Below are 11,617 nucleotides of genomic sequence, written 5' to 3'. Positions count from 1 at the left end.
TGCATGCACATACACTCAGACAATTATGTTTGCAAAGTTTATTTTCCGTGTATTTTTTTAATTAGACAGATCTCTTTTTTTAATTTTCATGAACAAACAAACATTGGACCCACTGTCGACTAAGCATATTCACAGGTATAAGTAAGAATAATCAGTAAGCATCTGGGAGGGTGGAAAATAAATAAATAAATAAATAAAAAGGGAGGGGGACAGATAAATAAATATACATATACATCAACATGCAGAATTGTATGACAAAAAAGGGAGATATAAATATGAATGAAATATAAAATATGAACATCAGGGAGTCAATCTGAAGAGTAGTAAAGCATGAAGGTAAAAATGAGAAGTGGCAAAAATAAAGGTAATCATTATGAGCAGATTTGAGTTTTTTTGTTTCTAAAACAATTTGTTATGTCGATGTTCTTTTTTAAATAGTTACAGAAAGATTCTTGTGTGTGTGGAGAATTCCCCAAAACAGTAAATCTCAACAGTTCATCAAGTAATTAACGCCCTCAGAGGAGATAGCGTTTGTTCGGGGGCCAAAATTGGGGCAAAGTCTTATTTTGAAAGGCTAATTGCAGACTTCCTGTTGGATTTAGATCAGGAGTGTCAGTATATAATTTGTAGGTCTTGATGAGACGAATAATCGAGTTTTGGTTTGATCTCTCTACGACATTCCTACAGGCAGTGGCGGCCATTTCAGATACATAGGTGGCGCTAGAGAGCACATTTTGGTACTTTAGGGGTTATTTTTTACATTTTATTAAATATTTCACCAGACCTGATGTGTGTGCCAAATTTGGTGAGTTTTTGAGCATGTTTAGGGGGTCAAATTTAAGTTTAAGTGGCGTAATAATAAAGAAAGAAACAAACAAACAAACACATGAAAAACAATATGATCCTCGCCCTTACGCAGTACTACAGCAGTCCTCTGCCTTTTGGGCTCGGTCCCTGATTAAGTCAGTGACACTGATAATAAATGGCCCGTCATGGTCAGTTCATGCTGCGGACCAGTAAGAACCTGACGTACTGCTCCTTTAAAGCTGTTGCTCTCGGTTCTGTTCAGGTCTGCTACAGAGACGAGGTCGGCTGCGGCACCGCCGTCAGGAACACACCTGAGATGGAACGAGTCCGACGCAACCAGGAGAACATCAGCTCAGTGAGGACACACACACACACACACACACACACACACACACACACAGGCTAATGATGTGTGTAGGAGAGCATAATAAGCAGGGAGTGTGAGGTCGGTCTGGTTCAGTGTTTATAGCTGTTTGTTTATTGTGTGGACGAAGAGCGTGAGAAATGAAGGAGTGTTTGGATGAAGGAGTGTGTGTGTGGATGAAGGAGTGTGTGTGTGGATGAAGGAGTGTGTGTGTGGATGAAGGAGTGTGTGTGTTGGGATGAAGGAGTGTGTGTGTGGATGAAGGAGTGTGTGTGTTGGGATGAAGGAGTGTGTGTGTGGATGAAGGAGTGTGTGTGTGTGGATGAAGGAGTGTGTGTGTATGGATGAATGAGTGTTGGATGAAGGAGTGTGTGTGTGGATGAAGGAGTGTGTGTTGTTAATAATGGATGTTATGAGGAAGTGATGAAGTGTTTGTGGTCCAGGAGGCAGTTCAGCCACTGAATAAACCGATAAATGAGTGCCGAGTCATTAGCAGACATTAGCTGACTGTGCAGAACAATCATCCATTCAGAGGAAAGAACAGGAACACACACACACACACACACCCACACACACACACACACACACACACACAATGGCAAAATAAATGCCACAACCTCATTAAGGATTGTGTGGTGGAAAAGTTGCCAATGGTGACCTGGCCTGGTTGCCATGACGCCAGAGCAGGTTTGTGTGTGTGTGTCACATTTTTTCCCATCATTCTTGCCAAAAACACGAGCATGCTGGGACTCAGAGTGATCGCCCACCCACAACACCCTGATGCTAACAATGCCAAGATTACTAATAATAATATTTATAGACAGCAGGGAACCGTTCAGACCTTAAACCCACCAAGAGACCAGAACCTGAGTCCAGAGAACTGGATGTTTCATCTGCTGGATGATGAAAAAGTGAAGAAAAAAGCTTTTTATTGTGCAGCAGACAGAATATTTTCTCATTCAGATGGTTAGAAGATTAGAGAAAACCACCAAGCACAGGAAACAGATTTTCAGTAATAACAGAGTATAAATGTAACTGATGAGACGACAGTAAACGTCCTCGAATCCTGTTTTCTGTCTGTGTCCTAAAAGGTCAAATACAAGCAGGGAGCAGCGAGGGCCACCAGCATCGGAGTGACTCCAGAACTGGAGAGAGTCCGACAGAACCAGGAGAACATCAGCTCGGCAAGAAACACACACACACACACACACAAATACACACACACACACACATCCAAACGTCTCTGAGCCCTCGCAGGCTTCAGTCATACGTACCGTGATGCGTTCGCTGTCATCATGTCGAGTCTGATCTTATCCGACACGTGAAGTCAGATAAGATGCGACTTTGAAGGAAAACTCCTCCTCCTCTCTGATCATTAAGATCTGCTCATAAAAACACTTTGAAATGAGTTACAGGGTCACGAATTTCAATTCGTCTCCATGGAAACACTTAAAGGAAAATTCCAGTTTGTTTCAACCTGTTGTATTTCCGTTATAGAGAGACGTTTATCACATAAAACAACGATCATCGGTGTAGCTGCTGCTGAGATTCTTACATCTGTCCAAATAAACATGATTTTTACATGAAGTTTGTTTCTGAGTCTGAAGGAAAGTAAACACAGAAACTGTAGCAGCATCATGTCTAACTGCACAGAGATCTATATCCAGGCTGCTCGCACGTCGGTTTGTTTACGTCTGAGGCTGTGAGTAGCTCAGCGTCTGTTCCTGCTATAGAAGTATAGTTTGTGCCAACAAGTTAACAAATTGCAAGATTAAGCTGACATGATGCAGAGCAGCTCAGCAGTCGATAAACGTCTGTTTGTGAATCACCGGATTCTCTATAACGGAGCTGCAGAGACACACACACACACACACACACAGAGCCATAATGGCCACGTTAATGGGAAATACATCAGGTTGAAATAAACCGTAACTTTCCTTTAAGTGTTTCCATGGAGACAAATTGAAATTCGTGACCCTGTAACTCACTTCAAAGTGTTTTTATGAATGAATCTTGATGGTTATGATGTCAGCAGCTTATGAATGACACTTTACACAGAACACATCTGGTCAGAGGCTCAGTGAGATTCTCCATTTATACATTATATTCACATTAAAGCTATAATATGTCATTATTCCACATTGTGTGTGTGTGTGTGTGTGTGTGTGAACAGGTGAGGTACCAGCGCGGGCTGAAGGAGATGAGGGGGCGGAGCTGCACCGAGCTGGACACACCTGAGTACAGGCGTGTCAGGAGGTCGCAGGACTCGGTCTCCATGGTAGCGGCCCAGTCGCCGTGGCCCCCTCTCGGGCTGTGGGAGGAGCTAACATGAGTGACGTGGCACGGCGTGGTGGGACTGTCGCACCGATACTAACAACCACCAGACGCAGACAGCGCCGGAGGACGAGAGATTAGAAACTCTGCTGCAACTTCCTGTTGAAACACAGAGCAGAGGATCAATGAGTTAGTTTATAGATTAACAGGAAGAACAGACACAAAGCTGCTTCCTGTTGGGTTTAATTTGACCTTGGATGCAGCGACGCAGAGAAAGAGACAGTTACACCTGATTTTAAACATCACTCTGATCAATAACTGATGAGATCAATCTGATTGAGTTTTGACACATGATGATGACACAGCTAAAATATGAACGTCATGTTTACAGCTTTACCTGTGTTCATATTTAATTGTATTTATTTGTTTATTAAACAGAGACGGTGCTCATTAATAGAAGCTATTTTACATCTGTTGTCACTGTACAGATGTTACAAAGTCGCCCTAAAAAAACAATAGAAGAATATGAGATTTAAAGTTACGTTATTAAATAATTGAGATCATTTACAAGCATGCTGAGTGATAATAAATATGATAAAACGACCATACAGGACGTTATTCTACATTATAAAATACTAATTAAAAATACGACACAGACACATAATACAAGACATGCAGAGCAATAAAATAAGATTATTAATGTAAACAGAAATATGAGCAGCATTAATGTCTTATTATTAATATATAATATTAATATCACTCACAGCCAACTGTGTGTTAATGTGACAGTGAGAGAAAGAGTGTATGACAGCGTGTGTGTGTCAATAATAAAATCTTTTAAAAACACTTCCTGTGTGTTTTATTTGCTCACTGACCAAACGCACCCTGACCTGTGTGTGTGTGTGTGTGTGTGTGCGTGCGTGTGTGTGTGTGTGTGTGTGTGTGTGTGTGTGTGTGTGTGTGTGTTATCATCTCACTGATATTGACAGTGTCGTGTGTGTGTTTTGTCGTTTTTTTTCCCGTCAACAGGCGAAGTACCACGAGGACTTTGAGCGGGCGCGCGGCCGAGGTTCTACACCGGGATTGGACGACCCCAGCATGGAGCGCTACCAGCGAGCCAATCACATGATGGGAGAGGCGGGATACAGCAAAGGGATGCACCCGCAGGGGATGGAGATGGACAGACGACCCGGAGGCATCATCGTAGGTCAGTGACCAGAACTCTGTGTGTGTGTGTTTGATCCTCCTGGTTTCTCGCTGCCCTCTGATTGGATGGTGATGGTTTCTAAAGTTCTCCTGCTGGTCACCAGACGTCTCCTCCTCCTGCGCTGTAACGTCTGTTCTCAGTGTTCTTCAGGTTTCCTCGTCACACTTCACTGTCAGTGTTCTTTAAACGATCTTTCCCTCCTCTCTGAAGACCTGAAGGTGTGGAGATCAGATCCGGGCTCCATCTTTGACTGTGACCCTCTAGAGGACAACATCCAGTCCAAGAGCCTCCGCAGGATGTCTGGTAGACCTGAACCCCCCCCCCCCCCCCCTGCTAAACCACCAGGCTGCCAGCGACTGATAATTAAACCGATATAGAAACACACGAGATGTTTCTGTTTCTGTTTGCTTGTTTTAATTGAAACAAAGTGTTGAAGCTACATAACAATCCTTTTCTCTCTTAATTCACCTTTTTACCCTTTATTATGTTTTATAGTATTTACACATCTGTTGATTAATAAGTGTTTAAAGTGTAATTTCACTGTTCTGTGATAATCAAGTTGAATTTTCTGCTTATTAATTCTGGTGATGTTCTGTATGTAACAGTCAACAAATCTCAGGAAAATAACCAAACAACGATGAACTGATCTCTAAGTATCATATCTAAAGGCTGATATATCTTATTGCTCTGAGCTGTAGACCAGTTATTACTGGTCTGTGACGTGTTGGTTACTGGGATTAGGAATGACAGTCAGTTCAGCGTCTTCTCTCGTAGTTTCTGCTGAATGTCACATCAGTTATTCTACGTTATGACTGATTAGTTGTGAAGAAACAAACCCAAACTTTTCAACCTGTTTTCCTGTTTAAAGTGTTTGTTATCAGTGGACACGATACAAATAAAGTGACGTTTAAGTTTCACTTCCCTAACGGGCGCTTCCTCTCTTGTCTGCCCAAACATGCACTTCTTTTTCTTTCTGTCTGCGTTTCTCTGCAGATTCTGACAATAGTTGTACAAAATATAGATTTGACCTCCAACAATAAGTGGCTGGTTTGCAGTTATGAAATCATCAACCTCCAAAAAAACCTCCAAAACTACAGCGGTCGGCTGTTTTTAGGGATTTGCTGAGTCTTTTTCTAAAGTATTGAGACGAAAACATTGTTAGTTTTTATCTTTTCATGGGTTTTGTTGACATTTACACAGTTATAGATCCACCAGCCTGATCAGAGGTTTTATAAAGCATCCATCTGTCTGTCTGAGTTTGTTCTCTTTAGATTTAACTTCCTGACTTCGTCTTCATCAGCTGACTTGTATCTTTTGAATCCTCTTGTTTCCTGTCGTGGATCCTGTGCTGCCTCCTGCTGTCGGCTGCCTGTCAGAGCGGGCGGCGGATCGTAGACTGAGCAGGCAGACGTCCCAGCAGTCTCTCACCCACAGCCAGGCTCAGTCTGTCAGCTCGTTGACCTCTGACCTCTGGGACCGCAGCAGCACAGAAACTCCCGGTACCAGCGTGACGGCATGGACGACTAATTCCCAAACTAATCCACCTTCGTCTTCTTGCAGGATTGTGTGTGAAGCCACTGTGTGTGTTTAACAGTTTAATATTTATTATTTGAAATATTCACAGTGTGGAGACATCAGAGGAGGCTCTTCAGGTGTGAAATGATGGCATGAAGCAGATGAGACTTTTCAAACTGATTGACCGTCTCTGTGTGTCTCTGTGCTGCAGCTCCCGTCCTCCCCGGAGCGTACCATCAGGGCGTCCAGATGCAGCCGCAGCAGCAGTATCACGGCTACATGCACCAGACCAGCATGTCGTCCGTCAGATCCGTCACCTCCACCCCGTCAGCCACCATGGTACGCTTCACCTCACTCAACTTTATTTATAAAACGCTTTTCACACAACACAAAACAGACAAAACAGAACAGAATAATAACTTTATTTCATCTTTAACACAAAAAAATGCAGCTCAAAGTGCTTTACAAGAGAAGAAATTACATGTAAAAAGACATAAAATGAACATACAAGCATGTAAATGTACATAAGATGGAAAATCAAATAAAAAATAAAACCCGCTTGATAATAATAATAAAAACAGGATAAATCTGTTGTTCCCAGTGGTGGAATGAGTTACCAAACATCTTAGAATGTGTACTTCAGTCATTTTAGACTTAATAAGTAAAAACTCTGAAGGCCATAAACATAACAGCAACAGACGCAGACTCACCGCCAGTCTGGATTAACTGGAATAAAAGCCTCTTGGTGGCGCCAGAAGAAAAGAAAAGTACAAATAAAAACAGAGCAAAGAGATTAATAATAATAATAATAAAGACTCAAGATCACACAAACACACTGAGACTTTATCAGAAACACCAGAGCTGGTGAACAGTAACGATTAAAAGTGTGTTTGAAGTTGTCTCAGCAGGAAGTGAAGTTTTAGTTTTAGGACTGTAGAGAAACTGTCAATACAGCACCCAGTGGTGGATCAGCACAACTGAATATATCAATAAACAAGACTGATTGTTTATGTGTTTCTCACATTAAGAGGAGATTTTATTAAACCTGCAAGCAGGAGACAAAGTTTCACCAGCAGTGACAGAAGTTACAAGCAGTAATATATACAGAAGACAAAAGAACGACACTCAGACACGTCACTGTCATCTGTTATAACATTCAGTCTGCAGCTTCTGCTAATTAAAAGTTACTTTAAGCATCAAAACATTCAATTCTCTACTAACACAAAACAAGTAATAAGCTCTTATAGTGCTGGTTATAACTGTATTAAGTTTATGTATGAATCAACATGTTTAACACATATTTAGACTGTAAGAAAGTAAATTTTAATTCAGTCTTAATATATTTGTTCCCCTCAGAGTCTCATAATTCATTAAACATCAGTCAGTTTATTATTGATGCATCCAGATGATCCTTTTCATCAAAGCAAAGTCAGGAACCATAAAGTGATCATGATGTATTTACATTCACTAATCAATACATAATGTGAGTTTTGTATTATAAGATTATTTATTTAAAGCTGGTGATAATATATAAGTCATGTGTTTACTGCTTGTTGTGTCGATTTCTGTCTTTCTTCATGATTTCAAGTTATTTAAATATTTATTTTTGTTCCGTTTTGTCACTTTTATACGACAGATACCAGTCAGACGCAGAGAATCACACTTTTTATACAGCAGCATGATTTATTTTATTTTACTTAGATCACCTTTAATCACCTGCAGCTTTATTCTATATCACTATTAAGGTTTGCAGATGAAATATCATTGCATGTTGTTGCATTGAGGCCTGAACCAGGAGGAACAGCCTCAACTAGACAAAGTAAAGTTTGACCCATAAACTGATTTAAACCGCCAGATTCTTCCTGTAACTCTTCCCTCGTGTCGTCCGCAGCGTGTTTACCGGGCGCTGTACGACTACGCGGCGCAGGATCACGACGAGGTCTCGTTCCGGGACGGCGACGTCATCATCAACGCTCAGCCCATCGACGAGGGCTGGATGTACGGCACCGTGCAGAGAACCGGCAAGTCCGGCATGCTGCCGGCAAACTACGTGGAGTGCTGCAACTAAGAGGAGAGAGAGAGAGAGAGAGAGAGAGAGAGAGAGAGAGGTGAAATATAAAAGAGAGAAAATCCACCTTCACTGTTATAAAATCAGCGGTCAGTGATGTACTTTGCATTTCCGGTGTCTTTTGGTGTGTTTTTTTTTTGGTGTTTCTTCTTCCTGTGGAAACTGACCAACATTTCCAGCTGCTCCAGTGATTCAAAACTTTAACAGTAAATATCAAGTTTTGGTGCCAAGTTATTGCAACAATCATACTCAGAGCAGTTTCTATATCCACAGGAGCAGGAAATAGAGGGTTCAGGGTTCGGTCTAATTAAAGGAGGAAACACTAGATGTGATTGAAGATGAATTATATTCATTATTTCTGCCCGTTTTCCCACTTTAATGATCTCAGTCGTCACAGAACAGCTGCTGGAATGCACCGAACATCACAGACTGGTGAAGTCAGGTAGAGGATGAGAGGATAGAAGAAGAGATAAATCTAGCATGCTGTCGATACGTCACATTTTACATCCAGCGGAGGGAAAAGATGCATGAAGACAGAACGAACGAGAGACGAGAAACATCTGCAGGGAGGAGGAGAGGAGGAACTGATCCTTCAGTATTATAACCAGGAGATAAACGAGACGTTCATCAACCAGTCTAGAACACGTCTTTTATATGTTTTTTTCTTATTGTCAACAAACTAAAAGATAAAAAGAACCTCAGTCAGTATTCAGAGACTGATGTGAGATTTGTTGACAATCTGAAAAATGTCAGATAAAAGCAGTTGAAACTTATGAGGAGAAAAAGAAAGAAGCTGAGGAGGAAAATAAGAAAGAAAACATGTTCGTCTGGTTTCTGTCTTTAAAGGACGAGTTCACAATATTTCCAGTGTGTGTTAAACCATCAGTCAGGTGTCCATATAGTCCTCCTGTTCATACTGGATATTAAATGTTCTTTCTCCTTGATGTGAAGCTTATATTCAGCTTCAGCAGTCTGAGTTAGTCATATCAAGTGGATATCTGACACATTTACAGTCTCTTTGTGTTTCCTCGGACAGTGTTTCCCTGTTGAGCTGCAGGTGGAAGTATAGTAACAAAAAGAGGGACTTTGGCACTAAAAAGACTGTAACGTTGAAAGATATCTACTTGATTTGACTCATTTGGACGCTGAAGCTTCATATTAGCTTCAGATAAACTTTAAGACACATTTGAAAAACTGTGAACTCGTCCTTTAAGAGATGAGTTTGAAAACAGAGAAGAGGAAACATTAGAGATAATTAGAAGGAGGATTTTGGGTTTTTTAGGATCCAAAAGCAGGAGGAAGAGGATTTAAAGAAGCGGATGGTGATTAATTACGAGATATTTCCAACTTTAATAATTTATCCTGAGTTTTAATTCATGTTCAGGTGAGTGTAGTTTAGTTTTTGACTTCTGATATAATCTACAGAGAGACGGAGGAGAAACGTATAAACTAACACTGTGTCTTTCTGTTTCTCGTATCACATGATTTCTTTTTTTTTTTTTAATTTTATTTTTATTTCTAATTATAAATAAAAGTTTTCACGTCCTCCACACACACAGTAACGTGCACTGAAATCTGAACAGACTGTGTGAGTACGTCGGGTCTATTTTGATACAGCGGCTCCGTCTATGTTTTGGGAAGAAATGTTTCACCTGTATGTATCCAGTAAGTCGTGTTTTTAAGGGTTTGTTGTCTTGCTGTGTCGGTTGCTTCATTCATGTACTGAATAAAAAAACTTCACTCAGCTCATGATTTGTCATCTTAGCCGGAGAACGTTTTTTTTGTATTTTCTCTGTTTGATTTCATATAAAAAAACAAAAAAACTAGATGCAATAGAATATAATTTACTGAATATTCATTCATATGTTAACTGTGTTGATTCTGGAGGCGCTTCGCTGTCGTTTTATAAATCTTTTTATTTTTCTTTTGGGCTTCTAATGTCACCGTTTTAAAGTTTGTTTAGTTTGTTTGTCACTACAGATTATTTACATTTTATTTCAAATTATATCTCAGTTTATGTTGTTTTATTTTTTTTGCCATATAATAATTGCAGTGTGTTACATGTGGGAGAAATAAAACAAAATGATTTGTCAACAGCAGTTTTTGTTTCTCTCATTCACAATCTGAGACTCACTTTTTATTCTTTAAGACCACGAAAAACTTCCTTCACTGATTAAATTCTAATAATGAAAAACTAAAAAACTTAGAGTCAGTGAACATTATGAATGAATTAAGTCTGATGGAAGAAGTACTCACATCCTTTACTTGTGTAAAAGTTATAATACTACAGTATAAAAAGTAGTTTAATATGAAGATACTCCAGTAACTCCATGTCATGCAGCTGGAAAAACACAAGATCCAAAACCTGCTCTTAGATGATAAAAAGTCAGGAGTCAGAGGTCCGAGCAGCAAAGTGTTCTTTAACGCCAGCAATAAAGGAGAGCAAACAGTGCGTACAAGATGTACCGGGTCGCTCTGAGGGTTCTGGCCTTCAGGGTGAAGGTTTTATACCTGTAGGTCACACCTGTTGTCCATCCTCTTCATCTTTGGCCAATTACACCGTTATAATTTATCTTCATCACTTGTTGTTGGTCAAAACTCTTCAAGATAGGTTTTGAGCTGAACTGGATATGTACTGGCATATTCAGTTCTATCTAGTTATGTCCCTTTTTTATATATATATATAACTATTGGGGATCCTTTTACACCATTATTGCCGAGTTGTCTCCTGGCCTTATTCTGGCCACTTTACACCTTTATTTCTTGATCTTCTCCAGAGTGTATTTTTAAAAAAGGTGAAGACTTGAATGCAAACCCGAGTAAAGTGACATGTAATACAAACACACTCGATTAAATTAACAGTCTTTTACCACACTTCTGTACCCATATCTTGATTCTATGTGATTTATAAGATTACAAATACATCATCAATAAGAATTCAACACACTAGCACTTATTGCTTACAATGTTTTATAAACTTAATATTATCTTTTAGCTCACCATGACTTTCAGTGAAAATACACCAAACCCATAACTGTAAACCAGACACAGAATTAACTGAGTGTATCAGTGCGTCATTTATTAAACAAGACTTGGTCAAAACCTCGTAAATACAGCTGAACCGTGTATGAACAGCTGGAGCTTTGAATTAGAAACAGATACAGGAAGTGGCGGCATTCAGTCGACCAATGGTGTAACTTCATCACTCAGTCAGTCAGTCAGAGGTCGACCCTGCTGTTGACGTCCAGCCAAATGGTGTTAAATGGTTTATTTTTTAATGATGACCTTTCATTGAATAATTTCTCATGATTTACACAAGAAATTAATGCTGTTAGAATAATAATTAATAGATATATTGTATTATGAGCTTGATGTAGTTAAA

At 39.9% G+C, this 11,617-nt stretch overlaps 2 protein-coding genes across 6 annotated transcripts in view; both read left to right on the top strand.

Annotated features, from left to right (window-relative positions):
• The window catches only part of LOC121888074 (nebulin-like), a 75,555-nt gene extending 71,297 nt beyond the window's left edge, over positions 1-4,258 (top strand). For 2 of the 3 annotated variants that reach the window (XM_042399349.1, XM_042399347.1), the window contains 3 exons: positions 1,070-1,167; positions 2,268-2,355; positions 3,345-4,258. In XM_042399349.1, coding sequence (XP_042255283.1) covers positions 1,070-1,167; positions 2,268-2,355; positions 3,345-3,503 — 345 coding nt within the window. In that variant the 3' untranslated portion in view covers positions 3,504-4,258. Of the gene's footprint in view, positions 1-1,069; positions 1,168-2,262; positions 2,356-3,344 lie in introns of all 3 variants that reach the window. The other variant, XM_042399348.1, reaches the window with a different exon arrangement.
• Positions 1-9,032, top strand: part of LOC121888075 (LIM zinc-binding domain-containing Nebulette-like) — a 121,845-nt gene extending 112,813 nt beyond the window's left edge. Inside the window, exons 5-8 of one of the 3 annotated variants that reach the window (XM_042399352.1) lie at positions 4,475-4,652; positions 6,379-6,506; positions 8,059-8,275; positions 8,624-9,032. In XM_042399352.1, the coding sequence (XP_042255286.1) occupies positions 4,475-4,652; positions 6,379-6,506; positions 8,059-8,235 (483 nt within the window). In that variant the 3' untranslated portion in view covers positions 8,236-8,275; positions 8,624-9,032. The other 2 variants (XM_042399353.1, XM_042399351.1) reach the window with 2 other exon arrangements.
• The last annotated feature ends 2,585 nt before the right edge of the window (positions 9,033-11,617 follow it).

Source organism: Thunnus maccoyii, chromosome 21 (genome assembly GCF_910596095.1).
Source record: "Thunnus maccoyii chromosome 21, fThuMac1.1, whole genome shotgun sequence".
In the NCBI taxonomy this organism is placed as follows: Eukaryota; Metazoa; Chordata; class Actinopteri; order Scombriformes; family Scombridae; genus Thunnus; species Thunnus maccoyii.
Note: the sequence above shows the minus strand (reverse complement) of the source record. Positions and strands in the feature narration are given on the sequence as shown.